A 22833-nucleotide genomic window follows, 5' to 3' on the forward strand; every position below is an offset into this window, starting at 1 on the left:
ATGATTGATGCAGGTAGGGCAGTAGATGTTGTCTATATGGACTTCAGTAAGGCCTTTGACAAGGTCCCTCATGGTAGACTAGTACAAAAGGTGAAGTCACACGGGATCAGGGGTGAGCTGGCAAGGTGGATACAGAACTGGCTAGGCCATAGAAGGCAGAGAGTAGCAATGGAGGGATGCTTTTCTAATTGGAGGGCTGTGACCAGTGGTGTTCCACAGGGATCAGTGCTGGGACCTTTGCTCTTTGTAGTATATATAAATGATTTGGAGGAAAACGTAACTGGTCTGATTAGTAAGTTTGCAGACGACACAAAGGTTGGTGGAATTGCGGATAGCAATGAGGACTGTCGGAGGATAAAGCAGGATTTAGATTGTCTGGAGACTTGGGCGGAGAGATGGCAGATGGAGTTTAATCCGGACAAATGTGAGGTAATGCATTTTGGAAGGTCTAATGCAGGTAGGGAATATACAGTGAATGGTAGAACCCTCAAGTGTATTGGAAGTCAAAGAGATCTAGGAGTACAGGTCCACAGGTCATTGAAAGGGGCAACACAGGTGGAGAAGGTAGTCAAGAAGGCATACGGCATGCTTGCCTTCATTGGCCGGGGCATTGAGTATAAGAATTGGCAAGTCATGTTGCAGCTGTATAGAACCTTAGTTAGGCCACACTTGGAGTATAGTGTTCAATTCTGGTCGCCACACTACCAGAAGGATGTGGAGGCTTTAGAGAGGGTGCAGAAGAGATTTACCAGAATGTTGCCTGGTATTGAGGGCATTAGCTATGAGGAGCGATTGAATAAACTCGGTTTGTTCTCACTGGAACGAAGGAGGTTGAGGGGAGACCTGATAGAGGTATACAAAATTATGAGGGGCATAGACAGAGTGGATAATCAGAGGCTTTTCCCCAGGGTAGAGGGGTCAATTACTAGGGGGCATAGGTTTAAGGTGAGAGGGGCAAGGTTTAGAGTAGATGTACAAGGCAAGTTTTTTTACGCAGAGGGTAGTTGGTGCCTGGAACTCGCTACCGGAGGAGGTAGTGGAAGCAGGGACGATAGGGACATTTAAGGGGCATCTTGACAAATATATGAATAGGATGGGAATAGAAGGATACGGACCCAGGAAGTGTAGAAGATTGTAGTTTAGTCGGGCAGCATGGTCGGCACGGGCTTGGAGGGCCGAAGGGCCTGTTCCTGTGCTGTACATTTCTTTGTTCTTTGTACAGATTCATATAATAGACTATTCCAAATATTCATCATTTGGGAGGAATAATTTCCTCATTAGTAGGGAAAGACACATTTACCCAATTTAGTTTGCATGTTACTCCCCTGACTTCTGATTGGTTAGGTGGGGGAAGTGGAGAAGAGCCTGAATCAGATTGAATGCTCTTCCGGAAAAACACAAACAAAGATATGACTCCAGATTAAATCTGTGGTGTTATCGTCCCATTTTTTGGACCTCAAACATACAACACTCATCTCTCCTGCTGGGACTGATTGTAATATGGTTGCAGTATCAGCACAGTGTAAACACAGTCTAAGACGGAACAACGGCAATCTCATTGTTGCAGAACATGATGTGTATTGATTGGATTCTCGCAATTCTTTCTGACCAGGTAACTGCCCTTCTTTTCCTTTTGAACTTGATTCTAGAGTCCAGTACCTACTGTAATGTGCTTATCAGAGATGACACCTAAACACCACTACAGCAATTGTGTAAATAAACTACATCCTGAAATGTTGTACTTTACCATTACACACAGCACCCGGTCCTTCGATGATATTGTCTTTAAGAGGTTTGCAGAAGTTAATGCTTGTGGTGGTGGGTCCATTCACTGGCTGGAGAGCTGCTGGCAGCCCTGCCTTGGCCATTCCGCACCCGGACTCAATTTTATTCCAATCAGTACTGAACTGGTTGACGATGCGTTCCTTGTCGCATTCAGTGTGGATTACCCGCCCCTAAGAGCTGCCGGTCAACCACAAGCTGGCAGTTCTACAATAATGACAGTGCCACCAGGAGTGATGGCCAGCGCCAGTACTGCAGGTTGCCCAGGCTCATTGCCGGAGACTGAAGGTAGGCAAGGCAGGCTCACCAGTGTGTGGGGAGGAGGAGTTAGTTTTAAGGGTAGGCAGAGATCTTTGTTAGTCTATTTTTCTGGTGGATCTCTCTGGTGGGCATGGCTGCCCAGGTAGGAGATCTCCCATCAGTAGACCACCAACAAACCCTCCAACCCTTTACCTCGCAGGTTGCACACACGACATAGCCCCAGCCTGCCGGTGGTTGACTACCTGTGGCAGCAGGCTGGGGCCCTCAAGTGGCGTGCTAAGGGTCTCAATTGTCTTCCGGGTGGAATGGCCATCCTCCAGCCTTCCTGTACTTAATAAGGGGGAAGTAAGTAAGACAAGGTGACAGGATCTCCACCACCTTCCCACTTGATTAAAGAGGAACCCTCACAATGATTCTGCTGTACCCCAGCCCGCCTTGGGGTGGGGTGGCGAATGAAGTTCTGTCTACTACCTGAGTGGAGACAGGGGAAAAAGAGACAGAAAAATAAATGCTTCACATTAAAAGTCAGAGGAGTGAATTGTACACCGGCGGGATTCTCCGTTCCGCTGGAAGCGCAACCACGCCCCCGAGTTTCCCGGCAACATGGGGTGGCTACAATGGGAAATCCCAGTGGCCAGTGGCGGGAATGGAGAATCCCAGTGGCCAGCTATGGCACGTGGTGGAGAAACAAGCGGCTGGGGAGGCAGGGAGTCCAACCCATGGTATTTCAGAGATCCTCATCAATGAGAGCTATTGTATTTAAAGACTTTTCCCTTGCAACAGCTGCAGTAAAATTTGAAGAAGAAAATCACGTATAGGATTCATGGGTTGCACTGTTTACATTATGACATCAACATATCCACCTTGCACAAATTTGGAATGGGTGACAATACTAAACATTCGGTGCAGAAACCAGTCGTCCTTACCTTGTCGATCATATCTGGCCTGTTGGTGGCTGCTAAGATGACCACATTATGGAGCTGTTCAATCCCGTCCATTTCAGTCAGCAACTGTGCAAGGACTCGGTCAGCCACATTCCCAGCACCAGCAGAACTAAACCAAAACACAGGATCAGAAAGTTTCTACAGAACGGTGAAAAAAATCTTCATCAATTGGAACACACTAAACTCAGAGAAGAACAGAAGACAAGCTTGTATATAAGAAATAAACAAGGCTGAGTTTGGTGTTCGGGTTTGCTGGCTAGCTTGGGTTCTTGACCCATCTCAGAGCATTCTGCAGCAAGGTATCAGTTACTAAGAAACAATATACGCACTGCTTCTGCTTTGCAGTAAAATAACTCATACATTGTTTATTAATGGCAGAAGAGCCAGAAAGATGTTTCATTGCCATCAAATCTCTCACAACAAGTTACCTTGCGCCAGTGTTTTAAAATGTAAAGTGGTTTTTTGAATAATCAGGAATTGTGATTTTTCATTTGCTTTTTTCATGCAGTTCATAGAATCATAGAATTTACAGTGTGGAAGGTCATTTGGCCCATTGAGTCTGCACCAGCCCTTGGAAAAAGCACACTACTTAAGCTTAAGTCCACGCCTCCACCCTATCCCCGTAACCCCATTTAACCATTGGACTCTAAGGGGCAATTTAGCATGACCAATCCACCTAACCTGCACATCTTTGGACTGTGAGAGGAAACCAGAGCACCTGAAGGAATCCCATGTAGTCACGGAAAGAAAGTGCAAATTCCACACAGACAGTCACCCGAGGCCAGAATTGAACTTGGGACCCTGGAGCTGTGACGCAGCAGTGCTAACCACTGTGCCACCGTGCCGCCCCATTTCTTCATTCATATTAACATTTTAGCAGCTGATTATTTTCAGCAGATCAGTGCACAAACCAAAGCGTGGTTATGAAGAAAAAAAATTATCTCCGTCAAAATGAACTAAAATTAAATTGTTTTGAGGCAACAAAAATTTAGATTGTACCAATGGAAAGATTGCTTGTACTCCAGTTACATTTGATAAATTCTAATGGCACTGTACTGAGCATCTCCACTTAATCTAAACCACATGATGAATAATTCACAAGTGACATCCGATATGACTTGTGACAAAAGTAAATTATCCCTCCTCATCCTTCTTTACCTGTCTGCAGCTTCTGGCATGGTTTATCACGCCAATTTCTCTAACACTTCCCCACCGTTATCCAACTGGGCGGGACTGTGCTTGTCTGGTTTCATTATCATTCATTTAATCATAACCCCATGTCATCACCACCTCTTCCAACCGCTCGCTGTCCTGAATCTGTTACACTGCTCAGCTGTTTCCTAGTACTGGATGAGCAGAAATTTACTCCAACAAAATATTGGGAAGGCCCAAAGCCATTGTCTTCATTCCTCACCACCAACCCCATTTCCTAGCCTTAGATTTAATATCTCTCCCTGGCAAGTGTCTGAAACTGACCCAGAAAGTTTGCCCTGGTGTCATATTTGACCGAGGTGGGCTGCTGACCACCAATCACTAAGATCACCTATTTTCAGCTTTGTAAAGTTGCCAGATTCTATTGCTGCCTCAGCTCATCTGTTGCTGAAACTTTCATCATTTTTTACCTCCAGACTTGCCTGTCCAACATAGTCCTGGCAGACCTTCCACATTCCACCCTCCGAAAACTTGGGGTCATCCAAAACTCTGCTACCTGTGCCCCAAGTCACTTCAAGTCCCATTCACTATCACTGATCTACATTAGATCCTAATTAAGCAAATCCTTGATTTCAAAACTTTCTTCCTCGTTTCCCTTCATGGATTCATTCCTCTCTATTTTTCTATCTCTACCTGCCCTCTGAGATAACTGTGCTTCTATATATCTAGCCTCTTGAACATCCCAAATTGTAACCGATCCATCATTGTTAGCCCTGCCTTCAGTTGCGTAGGTCCTAAACTCTGAAAATTCCTCCCTAAATCTTTCTGTCTCTCTCTACCTTTCTTTTGTCCTTGTTCCTTATAACCTATTCTTCTGCCCTAAAGTCTCCTTGGTCAAAATTTTACAGGGCATTGTGGTGGCTAAAACACCCCCCTCCCTCCGACCCCCCATCCCAAACTTAGGGTGGGGTGAGTAAGCCCACGATTCTGATGGCTGCCCCGCAGCATTTAATACCGGGAATGGTGTTAATTGCTCTAAGACAAATCTTTCCCCTCTCCCCCATCACAAGAGGAAATCTGCCTCAGAGAGTTGGCAGCCAATGTTAAAAGCGCTACCAGAGCAGTGGTCACTGCTACAGGAGCAGCCCAAGTAAGTCCCAGTGAGGGGGATGAGTGGCTGGGTCCATGAGACAGTAGGGAGTCCCTCCCCCTCATAAACAGAGGTTTTCGCAGTACCCCCCCCCCCCCCCCCAAGTCTTGCCCGACATCAGCCTGTGTAGTTAAAGCTGCTGGGCTTCCTGCATGGTGTGTGCTGCCTCCCGCTGCGGGTAAAAGTTAAGGGTCTCAATAGTCCCTAATCTCTCAATAGGTCCAACGGCTCCTCCGCCTTCTGCAAAATTTCAGATGGATAGGTGGCGGACCGAAAAGCGGCAGGAAGACCACCCACTGTATTTTACGTGCCCCTACCTGCCACCTTCAAAGGGAAGCGTAAACTCCAGACCTTTATCTGGCTTGATACCAAATGTTAGTTCAAAATGATCCTGTAAAGCACTTTGGCAGATTTTATTATATTAAAGGCACAATATCAATACAAGTTGTTGTTATTGACGAAACAGTACCTAAATTTATCAGCAATCAGCACCAGCACGCACGAGAAATAACTTTAAAAGAAGTATTTGAAGCAATTAAAAATGAACTAAAAGAAGTTAAGTGGCAATAACTGCTTAATGATATCAGCTTTGGCAAAAGGTTTTATACATTCATCGGCAATAAAGAGTAGGTTATTTGGCCCCTCGAGTCGCCTCCCACATTTAATCAGACCATGACTGACCTTCAACCTCAACTCTACTTTCCCAATCCTCAGAACCATCAGAGTCCAGAAATCTATTGATCTCAGCTTTGAATATACTCAATGAGCATTCACAGTGCTCTGGAAGAGAGGATTACAAACATTCACAACCCTCTGAGTGAAGAAATTACTCTGCAGCCGAGCCTGAACTGGCTGACCCCTTATCCTGAGACTACATCCCCTAGTTTGAGAATCTCCATGCAGGGGAAACAGCTCCTCAGCATCTATCTCAGAATGTTGTTTCAATGAGATCATCTCTGATTTTCTAAACTCCAGAGAATATAGGACAAATCTGCTCCATCTCTCCTCATAGGACAATTGTCTCATCCCTGGAATCAATCTTGTGAATCTTAATTGCAGCCTTCTGAGGTAAACCTATGCTTCCTTCAGCACGGAGACCAAAACTGTGCACACAGTACTCCTGGTGTGGTCACACCAAAGCCCTGCATAATTGCAACAATATTTCCATTCTCGTGTATCCTTTGCAATTGAGGTCACCATACAATTTCACTTCCTAATAACTTGTTGTACCTGTATGATGATTTCGTGTTTCTTGTACAAATACACCTGAATCCCTCTGGACACCGACAATTAATACATTTTCTCCACTTAAAAACATGTTCAGTGTATCTATCCTTCCTTCCAAATTGAACAATGTCACATTTCGCCACATTATCCTTCATCAGCCACTTTCCCGCCTATTTTCTTTACTTATGTACATCCCTTTGCAGAGTCTTTGGTGAGATTTTATCAAAGGGCAACATTTTCCCAAGCCCTGCTGGCAGGTGTGGGGGGACTATATGACGAGAGACCTTTCCTGCCCACTTGAGGTCCTGGAGTCTCTTGGTGCATTGTCTCCAGGTTGGAGGGAGTATACTTATGCTCCTTATTTGCTCACCCACTTTCAACCAAACCTGACTGGTTGAAAAGATTTCCCTCTTCCTTGCACCCATAGGAGAGCTTACCTCACTCCAGTTCCTCAGATCCCACTGCAGGGCCCCCATGGTTTTGGTGATATCCGGTTAGGGACCAACAAGGTTTTGTTTAAAGTAGACAAAAGTTGACCTTCAAGACTCTTGCTCAGTGAAGAAAGCCACAAGATTCCATGAGTTTTAAACAAATGAAAATCAACTTTATTATACAGGGTCAGAAAGGTAAAACAATTTACAATATCTATCTTATACTGTAACATTCAGGGTAAGACTGAGGTACGTGTGTATTAACAAGCTAACTGCGGTCAAACACACCACATTACACAAGTGGTAGATGTGACCAAGAGCATCCATGGATTTCTCAACAATCCACCCAGACATCAGTAACACTAGGCACGATCTAACCAAAAGAAAATTAGAGTATGTTCTGGGCGGGATTAGCGGGGTCGGATTAGCGGGGTCGTTCCCGACGCTTGTAGCGCCGAAAATGACCCTGCTACCTAATGGTACTCTGTTGCTATTTCAGGCTCTGGTGGGGGACGTCCCGCTGAGGCCGCACCTAGCCGCATTTCCTGCACTGAGGATAATTGAATATTCAGCAGATACAACTGGTTAACTATTATCCAATTCCTAAGCCCCTCACCTCTTTAACTCACCCACCCTCCACACGCACACACACACACAAGACAGACAAACACAGAGGGAAAAGAGGGATATAAAATAATGATGAAAGTAAAAGGATAAGAGTCTTTGTTTCAGATAGACATCTTCCAGTACACCTTTCTTCCATCTAGGTTTTCAGTTGGAGATTGTTGTTTTCAGTCTGTAATGGTTTTCACTGTAGATTCATCCAGGTTCTCTGCAGGTTCAGAGACCTGCTGTTAGGCAGTATTTCTGGACATAGAGAGATACTCACAGCTGCTCCTCTCAGCATCTAGGATCCGGCTGTCTCTTCCTGTGTTCTCTGAAAATCATCCCACTCGGGTAGGACCCAATCACTGCCTGTCGCTGGGCAGAATTCGGCCATTTGCCAATTCATTGTCGAACCCAATCTCTCGGGTGCCAAAAAGTCTTGCGTTTTTCTGTTCAGAAGCTGAAACTTCAAAGCACAGTACCATTTTGAAACTTTTGAGTTCCTCACTTCTTCTGCTCAGCTTAAAAGGTACATGTCCATTAAATATCCATGGATCAAAATGATAACCACAAAGTAAAATAAATGGGAAATAAGGGAATCAACAGGAAGGGCCCTTACAAAATAGGGATTAGGATTTGTTGAAAGTAGCTAAAAAGGACATTCAAATTTGAACGTCAACGCTAGAGATGTACAGGGAACAAAAGTATTCAGCAGCGAACTAATAAGTTGTTTCTGGTATCAAACGATAAAATAGCAGGCAGAGAAGGAGTTCAAACTACAAAAAAACAAACATGGCAATGAAGTTAACGTTGTAAATTTTGCAATATTAAATGAGTATTGGTACCAATAGTGCAAATCACAGCATTAAAATATTAAGTGGTACAATATTGTAGTAGATACTTGCTACAAAGCACAATGCTGACAACACTGAACTGGCAAACCCAATTGTATTTATGAACCATATAACAGTACGTTTCATGGAGAGATGAATGTTCCCCGTGTGGTAGCATAATTCATCATCATTTAATAGCATCAATGGTTACTAATTATACTGAGTATATTGTTATTGAGTTTCTGCTCAAGAAGACGACAAAGACAAATATGGGCGACAAAAAGGCTTAATCATTTGACAAGGGATAACTCTCTCAACTCCGAGCATTTAATTATTTTCTTCCAATATTCTGTCCTTTATCTCTTTCCATTTTGTCAATCCATTATGGCCAGGATTTCTCTGCCTTGTCTCCCAGGCAGTGGGTCTTGTCAATGCTTAAAAATCATTTTTATTTTCCTAGGGGTACTAGTAATTCCTAGGGGTACTTGTAAAAAAGCATATGGGAGGGTTAATATGTGCGTGAGAAACCCATTGTATAAGTTCTGTATTATGTTTGATTGATATGTTTCTGTTCTGTTCTGTTCTTTTCTCTTTCTCTTTTCTGTTACGGGGGGGGGGGGGGGGGGGGGGGGTTTAAATGGTTGAAAATTTTTGTTGGAAAAACTTTGAATAAACATATATATATTTTTTTAAATAATAATTTTTCTTTCATATAAAGTTCATTTTTATCCCATACATAACACTTCAAGCATAACACAATCACCTGAAATGTGAATTAATACACTCAGAAAGATTGGGAACAATGCCACGATGCTGGTTTCTACATTTGAGTACTGAATCAAGCTATGAAAAACATTCAATTTTTTCTGACTTTATTTTAGGCCACATTTGCCTTTTCATCATCTCCTTCATAGATCCCTTGAAACATGCATTTCAGACAACATCGATAATGGGCAGCATGTAGTGACATCAATCAGTGAGATCTCTAGTACAGAATGGCAACCTCACTGATATTAGGGTTTTTTTTTCAGAGTTTTTAAAAGTTGATTATAATCTTTCTTTTTACAAGTAGGTTTACATTAACACTGCAATGATGTTACTGTGAAAAGCCCCTAGTCGCCACACTCTGGCGCCTGTTTGGGTACACAGAGGGAGAATTCAGAATGTCCAAATTACCTAACAGTACGTTTTGTGGGACTTGGGTGGGAGGAAACCAGAGCACCTGGAAGAAACCCACGCAGATACAGGGAGAACATGCAGACTCCTCACAGACAATAACCCAAGCCGGGAATCGAACCTGGGACCCTGGAACTGTGAAACAACAGTGCTAGCCACTGTGCTGACATGCCGCAGAGATCTTCCTCTCCAAGTTTTGGTTAGAAAACCGAAATTCCCTTCAGCGAATAGATGATTTAAAAAGATTTCTCAGTCTAGGTGCTGCTCCAGTAGGTGCGTTGTATTGTTGCATTCAATTAATATTTTAAGCAATTAACAGAACAGAAATTAAATTATAGTCCGAATTTTTGGTTTATATGCTGAATCCATAAATCCCAAGAATAGCCACTGCAGAGCAAAATTCCTGAGGAAACAAGAGGGAACGAGTAACATACTTTAAAACATGTGTCCATAGAAGAGGAATCTCTCTTTTTGATTCGGCAGGGAGAGTACAGAGTAGAAACGACAGAGAGTTTTTGTTTCTGAAAGTTTAACATTTCTATCTAATTATTCTCATTATTTTGATGAATATTCACCCTACTCCAAGCTGGACAGACAGCAATCAATTTGTCTTTTATAATTTCCGTTATCACCTTGACACCCATTTTTATCCAGGTGGTCTCTTTAATTGAACGTCATTGTCAGAAAATATTTAAGTCAATGGACACTGAACTGTGTCCAATATTGCATTCGGATAATTAAAATCTCCAAAAAGAAATGAAGCATTTATAGTGCTAACGAAGGTTAATGAAGCAAGTGAAATTTTCCACGTACTGGTCGTACCTGCCCAAGGAAGCATTCATGTCATATCATATCCGTAGGAAAACCAAGCAAGGCTAGCATTTGTTATCCAGGTTGTGTTGCTGAGCCTTCATCTAGAACTGCTGCTGTTCTTGTGATAATGTTGCTTCCACATGATGTTAAGTAGGAAATTCCAGGATTTTGACCCAGCCATAATGAAGTAACTGCCAAGTATACACAAGTCAGTATGTGTGATTTCAAGGAATCCATACAGTGCCTAAGGAGGCCATTCGGCTCATCGAGTCTGCATTGACCCTCCGAAAGAGCGCCCTACCCTGGCCCACTTCCCCACCCTATCCCCACAACCCTGTAACCGCATCTAACCTTTGGACACTAAGGGGCAAATTTAGCATGGCCAATCCACCCATCTTGCACATATTTGGACTTTGCATTTGAAGGGAAACCTTTTTGCCTCATGATCCCCTAGTCCATCCAGTTGGTTAAAATTGTGAGACTGGAGAGGTGCAAGCAAGCTTCACAAGTTATCACTATCTATGGATGATGCATACTACAGCATGTGATGTTGGCAGGGGCACTGATCATCAGCCTGCTCTGACTTGATGGTGTTGTCCATCTGCACCCATACTTGTGGGCAGCAAGTATTCCATTACCATATTAACATGAGTCTTGTGTATGGTAGTCAGGTTTTGAGGCCAGTACAATCAACAGGTAACCAGCTTCTATGGAGAACATTTTTGAGCACATTTTTGAATAGTGCTATCAGGCCTTTTCCATCCACGTCAGCAGGCAGATGGGGCCTATTTTTCACAAGTTTCCTCTTGGCTCAGTAACTGCCTCTAGCTACCCAAGACAGAGCAGCAAAGTCAAGTGGGTGTCTCGGCAGGAACTCGATATGGGTAGGTCATATTACCTGGACTCTAGGATATAGGGAGATATCAATACCCTCTGCAACAGACAGCCAGGAGTCTTGCTCCATCTTTCATATAACAGAATTGAATGTTGGAATTTCAGGGCCCATATATCTTTTAAGGGAACAACTAAGGGGTGAGCCCTATTTGAAAGCTCTCTTCAATTCCAGTTCCAATGCACAAGGTGAAAGCCTTTTTTTTCTGCCAGCTGTTAGAGTTCCATGCAAAATTAGTTTGGGTTGCCTCAGCCCCAGTTCTGATAAAAGGTCACAGATCTGAAACGTTGAACAGAATGTAATTCCTCACCCCTGGAGGCGATTCAGACTCAGAGAGGAGGTTTGCATGATCTGGAAGGAAGGTATGAGATGGAGATCCTCCCGCCTTCCTCACTTCCTCTGATTTAGTCCAGGGTAAGACCAGAGGATGACGTTCCTGCCCAGAAACCAAGTAAAACCCTCAAGTGGCTACTTATGGGCCTCATCGCAATGCCACTAGTATCAAACCAGCAGCTAGCAACTTGCGTGAACCTTGGCAAGTATGCTCTTTGGCTAATGGGGGGAGTGGTTTATTTCTATTTCAGCAGTACATGTTCAATGGAGACATCCTCCAACAGCATGGCCTGCCTATGGATGGAGGTACGCACGTGCCCCAAATACTAACCCCCTCATCCTCCTCTTACCAGGCCGATCTGTCTGGCTCCAACAAACCTGCCCAAGTTAGCTTGTTCGTGGGGCTCCATCACTGATCCTCTGCCTCGGCCGCACTGTAGTGCTGGTCGCCCTGGTGGCCTCTAATTGGCCTGCTGCTCTTGGAGACAGCATATTTGTCGCAATAGGGTTTCTCACACTAAGAACGGGGAAACTCAATGATGGGAAGGAAATGGCTGATCGGGCCTAATCCCAATTAAGTTTTCCGAATATTGCTGTGACGGGGTAGCCACCAGTTTCCAACCGCTCCCACACACCCACCAACCCCCCACCATCTCCCCAACCCAGCAATTAAAATTTGTCTGCTAACTCTGTCTCTCTCCACTGAGTATTTTCAGCATTTTCTGTTTTTATTGCTTTGCAAACACCTTTCCTTCAGCCAGTGGCAAGTTTTTATTTGAAGTATCAAGATTTTCTTCCTTGGCTTTTTTAAATTTTGAAATGACCCATACGGTTTCAATACAGTGGCCAAATACTGTTGAAACTGAGACATAACCAACCATTAAAGCATTACGGCAGGATGCCGTCCTGGAACTTTCTGAAAAACACCATTCTTCGGCATCAAAGATTGCAGCAGCAGAGAAATAATCCCAGAGTGGCAAAGGTTCCCGAAATGCCTAGAGTTTGTCCAGCAGACTCACACACACAGCCCAGAGTCATGCTGCTCATTTAAACTGGAAGGTATTATTGAGTCTGACATTTCTGTCGGGTTGCACAGCAGAAGACTGTCAGCGAGGCACTCCTGCCAACTCAATCTTTTCAATTCTGCTGCCATGATCGTAATTAGCTGTCATGCTGCTTTATTTCCTCCTTTCGCTGATTCCGGTGAAATATGGCTTGGCAGTTCAAAACTATCCATGGTTTTCAGCTCTCCTTTATTAGTAGCAGGAAGTGGTATACATCTTCCTTAAGCATTAGAACTCTCAAATCAACTGCCTCTGGCATATAATGGAATCTGATTCGTTAAATCAAACTAAAATGACAGTCCAAGAGCATTCTGGCATGGTTAAAGACCATAAAAATATCACCTTGTGGTAAGATCATTAATTATTCAACTAAACAGCTGTCTTCACAGGTATTTATATTCAAAAAATATATATTGGCCACTAAAGTTTAGTCTTTACAATGTCGAGGAGGTATATATTCTTCCATTTGTTAACCTGAGCAAAAATACTATTGCGAACAGAAGCAAAACAAGGGAGCACACAAATTGACATGAAACAAAAATTGACATCAATAAATGGAGAAAGATAAACCCCATAGTTAACTTATCCTTATGGAACGCAAGTCACATTTTGACTTGGTAGTTATGGTGTTGGGTGCTCTGGTGCACAGATGAGCCAACACAGTTGTATGTGGTACAACTCTATTTTATTTAACTCTTATTATACAGTTCTTTCTGGATACTCTGCACGTGCTGTCTCCCTGAGTGTGTCTGGTGGCAGGTCTGTCCTGGTCTTCCTCTACAGCTAATACTGACCACCGGGGGTCGTGTCTGTGCTTTTATATCTTTCTGTCATTGGTTGTGGTGTTGTGTGTTCTGATTTGTCTGTTGGTGTGTCTATCATGATGTGTGTGTTTGAATATCATGACAGTAGTGACAACCTAATTTCATAACAATTTAAAACTGGTTGACAAAGTGAGGGAAATTAGGAAGTGCCCAGTTTATTGCAACATGTTTCATTATTGACTATTAGTCGGAAATTGGAGTTGCACATTTACAGAAAAATCTTCCAAAATCTTCATTAAACGTTTCTCCACATGTCATTGGGTTACAGTATTTCAGGGATTTAAAATTAAAAGTGCACACTCTAGATGAGACCTGATGACGCAGAATAACTTCCATAACATCAGCCATCAATAGGAAATAGCCAATATCGACAGCAAGTACAAAAAGTAAAATCCTAAATATCGCAAATCAGAAATATTCCAGTGGTGCAAGCTGAAACACTTAATAGAGTTATGCATACTCATAATAGTGTATCAATTTTAAGACAATGGGATGACGTATTATCATATTTCAGAGATGTTCATGCTTCTTTCATTAAGCTGAAGAAGCTTAGCTAAATAGACAGTATAACTATTAAAGCTTTTACAATTAGGATGGGATCTTTCTGATCCAGCTTAGTTGGCAGTTCAGCAAGTGAATTGTCGCTACAGAGCTAGAGTAGTACGCAGACATTGAGCTTTTCGTATCCCTGCTTGATGTAGAAATAAGGGAATCATGATGTTTCCCATATTATGAGGGGCAATATGAAATAGATTTAATTTAATTGAAAACTGAATTTTGTTCATTCACATACTGCATGTAAAATAATTTGCTGGCTTACAATAAGGCTGTTATCAGTCTACCTTTCAGAAAATAGATTTGTACATGGAAGCAGATACAAGAACACAGATTCCATTGCACATAAGGCAGTACCTGATTGTTATGCCTCCCAGGTCATTGTGGTTAAGTGCTCATCGAGGTACTTTTAATAGGATGTGAGGCAATCCGCCTCTTCCACCCTTCCAGGTGGTGCATTCGCGACAGTCACCAATCTCTGGGTAAAAATGTTTTTCCTCAAATCCACCCTAAATCTCCTGTCCCTGACCTTGAACTTGTGTTCTATCATAACTGACCCTTCAACTAAGGGGAACAGCTGCGCCCTATCCACCCTGTCCATGCCCCTCATAATCTTGTACACCTCGATCAGATTGCCCCTCAATCTTTTCTGCTTCAGCGAAAACAACTCAAGCCTATCCAACCTCTCTTCATAACTTTAATGTTCCATCCCAGGCAATATCCTGGTGAACCGCCTCTACATCCCTCCAGTGCAATCACATCCTTTCTTTTAATATGGTGACCAGAATTGCACACAGTACTCCAGCTGTGGCCTCACCAAAGGTCTATATAGAACTCCAACATGACCTCCCTGCTTTTGTAATCTGTCCCTCGCGATTGATAAAGGTAAGTGTCCCATATGCCTTTTTCACCACCCTATTAACCTGCCCTTCTGCCTTCAGAGATCTCTGGACAAACACACCAAGGCCCATTTGTGCCTTGGGCCTTCCCAGTGTCAGGCCATTCATTGAATATTTTCTGGTCACATTATACTCCTTCCGAAGTACATCACCTCACACTTTTCAGGGTTAAATTCCATCTGCCACTTATCCACCCATTTGACCATCACTTCTGTATCTTCTGTAGCCCAAGACACTCAATCTCACTGTTAACCACCCAGCCAATCTTTGTGTCATCCACAAGCTTGCTGATCCTACCCTTCACATAGTGATCAATGTCATTTATACAAATGACAAATAGGTGGCCCAGCGCAGATCCCTATGGTACGCCACTCGACACTGGTTTCCAGTTACTAAAGCAGCCGTCTGTCATCACCCTCTACCTCTTACAGCTAAGCCACTTTTGAATCCACCTTATCAAGTTACTCTGTATCCCATGTGTATTGCCTTTTTTACAAGTCTCCCATGTGGGACCTTGCCAAAGGGTTTGCTGAAATCCATGTAATCTACATGACCTGCACTACCTTCATCTACACACCTGGTCACATACTCAAAAATTCAATCAACTTATGTCGGCATAACCTCCCTCTGACAAAGCCATGCTGACTATTCCTTATCAAAGCTTGGTTCTTCAAGTGGAGTTAGATTACCTCTTTCAGAATTTTCTCCAATAGTTTCCCTACCAATGATGTGAGACTCACTGGTCTGTAGTTCCCTGGCTTATCTCTAAATCCTTTCTTAAATAGTGGGACCACATTAGATGTTCTCCAATCCTCTGGCACCTTCCCCGTGGCCAGAGGGGAATTAAAAATTTGGGTCAGAGTCCCTGCAATCTCTTCCCTCGCTTCCCACAGCATCCTGTAACACAATTCATCTGGACCTGGAGATTTGTCCACTTTTAAGCCTGTCAACACCACCAACATCTTGCCACTATCTATGACAATTTTCTCAAGAACCTTACAGTCTGCCTCCCAGAGTTCTATATCTACCTTCTCATTCTCTTGGGTGAAGACAGATATGAAGTATATGAGGTAGGTTCAACATCCTACCAATGTTCTAGCTCCACCCATAGATTTCCCCCTTGATCCCGAATGGGCCTTGCTCTTTCCGCTTCCCATTGCTATACTTATAAAAAATCTTGGTATTTTCCCTCCTTTTACCAGCCAGAGCTTTCTCATATCCCCTCTCTGCTCTCCTAATTGTTTTCTTAAGTTCTATCCTACACTTTCTGTACTCCCCTAATGCCTCTGTTGATTTGCTCCCTTTGTACTTGCTAAAAGCCTCTACTTTCTTTTTCATCATATCCTGAATGTCTCTGGTTATCCATGGTTCTCTGGGCTTGTTACTCCTCCCTATTACAGTACAGGGAGTATGTTGGGCCTGTACCCCCCCCATTTCCTTTTTGAACACCCCCCCACTGCTCTTCTGTGGATTTCCCTAAAAAGTATCTCTTTCCATCTACCTTGGTCAGATCCTGCCTTATTTTACAAAATCCACTCTCCCCCAATCCAAAACTTTTTTTGCAGCTTGTCTATTTCTTTGTCCATAACAAACTTAAATTGTACCATGTTGTGGTCGCTATTACCATAATGCCCCCCCATCCGCACATCAACCACCTGTCCGGCTTCACTCCCCAGAATTAGATCCAGCACTGCACCGTTCCTTGTTGGGCCCTCTACATATTGAGCTAAAACATTCTCCTGTATACATTTTAAGAACTCCACTCCAACTAAGCCCTTAACACAATGACTATCCAATTAATGTTGGGAAAGTTGAAATCACCTAATATAATTACCCTATTATTATTTTTACACACCTCTGCCCGAAGGGGCAGCATGGTAGCATTGTGGATAGCACAATTGCTTCACAGCTCCAGGGTCCCAGGTTCAATTCCTGCTTGGGTCACTGTCTGTGCGGAGTCTGCACATCCTCCCCGTGTGTGCGTGGGTTTCCTCCGGGTGCTCCAGTTTCCTCCCACAGTCCAAAGATGTGCAGGTTAGGTGGATTGGCCATGATAAATTGCCCTTAGTGTCCAAAATTGCCCTTAGTGTTGGGTGGGATTACTGGGTTATGGGGATAGGGTGGAGGTGTTGACCTTGGGTAGGGTGCTCTTTCCAAGAGCCGGTGCAGACTCGATGGGCCGAATGGCCTCCTTCTGCACTGTAAATTCTATGATGATAATCTATGATAATCTAATTGCGCACATATTTGTTCCTCGATTTCCCGCCAACTATCTGGGGGTCTATAATAAACACATTGAAATGTGGCTGTCCCTTTTTTATTCACAAACTCTACCCACAAAGCTTAATTTGATGCCCCCTCCGAGATATCATCGCTCCTTACTGCAGTAACTGACTCCTTAACTAATAGTGCAGTATCTCCTCTTTTACCCCCTCCTGTCTCGCCTGAAGATTCTATATGGGTGTTGAGCTGCCAATCCTGACTCTCCCTCAACCACGTCTCCGTGACGGCTACTATATCACAATTCCTTTGATTTGATTTATTATTGTCACATGTATTAGTATACAGTGAAAAGTATTGTTGCTTGCATGCTGTACAAACAATGCATACCGTACATAGGGAAGGAAGGAGAGACTGCAGAATATCATGTTACAGTTATAGCAAGAAAAGATCAACTTAATACAAGGTAGGTTCATTCAAAAGTCTGATGGCAGTAGGGAAGAAGCTGTTCTTGAGTCGGTTGGTACGTGACCTCAAACTTTGGTATCTTTTACCTGATGGAAGAAGGTGGAGAGAGTATGTCCGGGGTGCGTGGGGTCCTTAATTATGCTGGCTGCCTTTCTGAGGCAGCGGGAATTATAGATAGAGTCAATGGATGGGAGGCTGGTTTGCGTGATGGACTAGGCTACATTCACGACCTTTTGTAGTTTCCTGCGGTCTTGGGCAGAGCAGGGTCCATACCAAGCTGTGATACAACCAGAAAGAATGCTTTCTATGGTGCATCTGTAGAAGTTGGCGAGGGTCGTAGCTGACATGCCAAATTTCCTCAGTCTTCTGAGAAAGTAGAATAGTTGGTGGGCTTTCTTAACTATAGTGTCGGCATGGGGGGACCAGGACAGGCTGTTGGTGATCTGTACACCTAAAAACTTGAAGCTCTCGACCCTTCCTACTTCGTTCCCATTGATGTAGACAGGGGCATGTACTCCACTATGCTTACTGAAGTCAATGACAATCTCCTTAGTTTTGTTGACGTTGAGGGAGAGATTATTGTCGTCGCACCAGTTCACCAGATTCTCGATCTCATTCCATGTGTTAATCCTCACCCTTAATTCATCCGTTTTGCCTTTAATACTCCTGGCAAAGTAGAGGCCATCCAGCCTTGTCTTACTCCCTTGAAACTTACTACCGCTGCATTCCCTCTGATTTAATTGCTTTTCTGTCACTCTTCAACATAACTAGGCATTGGGCAGTAACATTGGCAATCATAGAGGAAGCAAGATCTTCTTGGAATAACAGTGACAGTGATCCGAAGAGAATAGATACATACTTGAAGTTTCAAATAGTGTCCAGAAAATAAAAATAAAAAGATTAATTATTTAAAAAAGGAGTAAATAAATGAGTAAACTTGTGGATCAGGGGCCAGAGCGAGCAAGAGAGAGAGAGAACAGGAGAAACAAAATGAAAAAGAGGGGCAGAAACAAAGAGAAATTGTAATCAGGCGGGGTGGGTGGGAGATAAATTGCACTGTTCTACGTAAGTACGAATATGTATATTGGGGGTACATACAGAATATTATTCATTCAAAAAGACAACTTCATAGGTTGTCTCTGGCAATGACAACATGTTTGCTATTTTAAATGGAGATCAATCTTTTAAAATGTCAAAAAATTATACCGTATTCAAAAAATTTAGAACTGACGCTTAATGAAATAAATTCGAAGTTAAAGCTGGGGATGGTCAAACTTAGTTCATACTGGAAATGTTTCTCGCCTGGGGGGTGGGGTGGTTGTGGGATTGGGAAGGTAGAGGAAGTGAGTAGCTAAAACAGCTGTGTGCTTGAATTTCTGTAACATTCTGTACTCTGAATCCCATGGTTGCTAGTTATCTTAATTCACCTGTCCCAGTTAGGCAAGTCTGGGCAATTGTAGTCTGGGGTCATGAATGTAAAAATGGAAAGAAATATATTGAACTTCAACACGGAAAGAAGGAATCCTAAAAAATAAAACTGAATGCACTCGTGCTTGTCATGCAATTTCCTTTTAAGAAAGGAAACACATTTTTGTCACATCTTTGTTGAAATATACTCGAACAATTTTTTAAAATGGTGTATCACAAGTTGAAGTCCAGTAATTATTTAAGTTTTAAAAAAATTTAATTTAGTTGTTAGCCAGATCTTAAAAAGTTTTTATTTAGTTGTTAGCCAGATCTTAAAAAAATTTAATTTAGTTGTTAGCCAGATCTAAAAAAATTTAATTTAGTTGTTAGCCAGATCTTTAAAAAAATTAATTTAGTTGTTAGCCAGATCTTGGTAGAAAGTTAGAGGAATGGCAGGGAAGGGAGTGCAATGTTCCTCCTGCAGGATGTTTGAGGTGAGGGATGCCGTTAGTGTCCCTGCTGATTTTACCTGCAGGAAGTGCTGCCATCTCCAGCTCCTCCAAGACCGAGTTAGGGAACTGGAGCTGGAGTTGGAAGAACTTCGGATCATTCGGGAGGCAGAGGGGGTCATAGATAGCAGCTTCAGGGAATTAGTTACACCAAAGATTGGAGATAGATGGGTAACTGTAAGAGGGACGGGGAAAAAACAGTCAGTGCAGGGATCCCCTGCGGTCGTTCCCCTGAGAAACAAGTATACCGCTTTGGATACTTGTGGGGGGGGGACTTACCAGGGGTAAGCCATGGGGTACGGGCCTCTGGCACAGAGTCTGTCCCTGTTGCTCAGAAGGGAAGGGGGGGAGAGGAGCAGAGCATTAGTAATTGGGGACTCTATAGTCAGGGGCACAGATAGGAGATTTTGTGGGAGCGTGAGAGACTCACGTTTGGTATGTTGCCTCCCAGGTGCAAGGGTACGTGATGTCTCGGATCGTGTTTTCCGGGTCCTTAAGGGGGAGGGGGAGCAGCCCCAAGTCGTGGTCCACATTGGCACTAACGACATAGGTAGGAAAGGGGATAAGGATGTCAGGCAGGCTTTCAGGGAGCTAGGATGGAAGCTCAGAACTAGAACAAACAGAGTTGTTATCTCTGGGTTGTTGCCCGTGCCACGTGATAGTGAGATGAGGAATAGGGAGAGAGAGCAATTAAACACGTGGCTACAGGGATGGTGCAGGTGGGAGGGATTCAGATTTCTGGATAACTGGGGCTCTTTCTGGGGAAGGTGGGACCTCTACAGACAGGATGGTCTACATCTGAACCTGCGGGGCACAAATATCCTGGAGGGGGAGATTTGTTAGTGCTCTTTGGGGGGGTTTAAACTAATGCAGCAGGGGCATGGGAACCTGGATTGTAGTTTTAGGGTAAGGGAGAATGAGAGTATAGAGGTCAGGAGCTCAGATTTGACGTCGCAGGAGGGGGCCAGTGTTCAGGTAGGTGGTTTGAAGTGTGTCTACTTCAATGCTAGGAGTATACGAAATAAGGTAGGGGAACTGGCAGCATGGGTTGGTACCTGGGACTTCGATGTTGTGGCCATTTCGGAGACATGGATAGAGCAGGGACAGGAATGGATGTTGCAGGTTCCGAGGTTTAGGTGTTTTAGTAAGCTCAGAGAAGGAGGCAAAAGAGGGGGAGGTGTGGCGCTGCTAGTCAAGAGCAGTATTACGGTGGCGGAGAGGATGCTAGATGGGGACTCATCTTCCGAGGTAGTATGGGCTGAAGTTAGAAACAGGAAAGGAGAGGTCACCCTGTTGGGAGTTTTTTATAGGCCTCCTAATAGTTCTAGGGATGTAGAGGAAAGGATGGCGAGGATGATCCTGGATAAGAGCGAAAGTAATAGGGTAGTTATTATGGGAGACTTTAACTTTCCAAATATTGACTGGAAAAGATATAGTTCGAGTACATTAGATGGGTCGTTTTTTGTACAGTGTGTGCAGGAGGGTTTCCTGACACAGTTTGTTGACAGGCCAACAAGAGCCGAGGCCACATTGGATTTGGTTTTGGGTAATGAACCAGGCCAGGTGTTGGATTTGGAGGTAGGTGAGCACTTTGGGGACAGTGACCACAATTCGGTGACGTTTACGTTAAGGATGGAAAGGGATAAGTATACACCGCAGGGCAAGAGTTATAGCTGGGGGAAGGGAAATTATGATGCCATTAGACGTGACTTGGGGGGGATAAGGTGGAGAAGTAGGCTGCAAGTGTTGGACACACTGGATAAGTGGAGCTTGTTCAAGGATCAGCTACTGCGTGTTCTTGATAAGTATGTACCGGTCAGGCAGGGAGGAAGGTGCCGAGCGAGGGAACCGTGGTTTACCAAAGAAGTGGAATCTCTTGTTAAGAGGAAGAAGGAGGCCTATGTGAAGATGAGGTGTGAAGTTTCAGTTGGGGCGATGGATAGTTACAAGGTAGCGAGGAAGGATCTAAAGAGAGAGCTAAGACGAGCAAGGAGGGGACATGAGAAGTATTTGGCAGGAAGGATCAAGGAAAACCCAAAAGCTTTCTATAGGTATGTCAGGAATAAGCGAATGACTAGGGACAGAGTAGGACCAGTCAAGGACAGGGATGGGAAGTTGTGTGTAGAGTCTGAAGAGATAGGCGAGATACTAAATGAATATTTTTCGTCAGTATTCACTCAGGAAAAAGATAATGTTGTGGAGGAGAATGCTGAGCTCCAGGTAAATAGATTAGATGGCATTGAGGTACGTAGGGAAGAGGTGTTGGCAATTCTGGACAGGCTGAAAATAGGTAAGTCCCCGGGACCTGATGGGATTTATCCTAGGATTCTCTGGGAGGCCAGGGAAGAGATTGCTGGACCATTGGCTTTGATTTTTATGTCATCATTGGATACAGGAATAGTGCCAGAGGACTGGAGGATAGCAAATGTGGTCCCTTTGTTCAAAAAGGGGAGCAGAGACAACCCCGGCAACAATAGACCGGTGAGCCTCACGTCTGTAGTGGGTAAAATCTTGGAGGGGATTATAAGAGACAAGATTTATAATCATCTAGATAGGAATAATATGATCAGGGATAGTCAGCATGGCTTTGTGAAGGGTAGGTCATGCCTCACAAACCTTATTGAGTTCTTTGAGAAGGTGACTGAACAGGTAGACGAGGGTAGAGCAGTTGATGTTGTGTATATGGATTTCAGCAAAGCGTTTGATAAGGTTCCCCACGGTAGGCTATTGCAGAAAATACGGAGGCTGGGGATTGAGGGTGATTTAGAGATGTGGATCAGAAATTGGCTAGCTGAAAGAAGACAGAGGGTGGTGGTTGATGGGAAATGTTCAGAATGGAGTTCTGTCACAAGTGGAGTACCACAAGGATCTGTTCTGGGCCGTTGCTGTTTGTCATTTTTATCAATGACCTAGAGGAAGGCGCAGAAGGGTGGGTGAGTAAATTTGCAGACGATACTAAAGTCGGTGGTGTTGTCGATAGTGTGGAAGGAAGTAGCAGGTTACAGAGGGATATAGATAAGCTGCAGTGCTGGGCTGAGAGGTGGCAAATGGAGTTTAATGTAGAGAAGTGTGAGGTGATTCACTTTGGAAGGAAAAACAGGAATGTGGAATATTTGGCTAATGGAAAAGTTCTTGAAAGTGTGGATGAGCAGAGGGATCTAGGTGTCCATGCACATAGATCCCTGCAAGTTGCCACCCAGGTTGATAGGGTGGTGAAGAAGGCCTATGGAGTGTTGGCCTTTATTGGTAGAGGGATTGAGTTATGGAGTCAGGAGGTCATGTTGCAG

The 22833-nt window shown here is 43.7% G+C and overlaps 1 protein-coding gene across 3 annotated transcripts in view; it reads right to left on the reverse strand.

Moving 5' to 3' along the window:
* afg2a (AFG2 AAA ATPase homolog A) overlaps window positions 1-22833 on the reverse strand; it is a 721265-nt gene that overhangs the window by 470088 nt on the left and 228344 nt on the right. For all 3 annotated transcript variants that reach the window (XM_072495694.1, XM_072495695.1, XM_072495696.1), the window contains exon 14: window positions 2970-3096. In XM_072495694.1, coding sequence (XP_072351795.1) covers window positions 2970-3096 — 127 coding nt within the window. The remainder of the gene's footprint in view (window positions 1-2969; window positions 3097-22833) is intronic.

Source organism: Scyliorhinus torazame, chromosome 3, assembly GCF_047496885.1.
Source record: "Scyliorhinus torazame isolate Kashiwa2021f chromosome 3, sScyTor2.1, whole genome shotgun sequence".
Taxonomy (NCBI): Eukaryota; Metazoa; Chordata; class Chondrichthyes; order Carcharhiniformes; family Scyliorhinidae; genus Scyliorhinus; species Scyliorhinus torazame.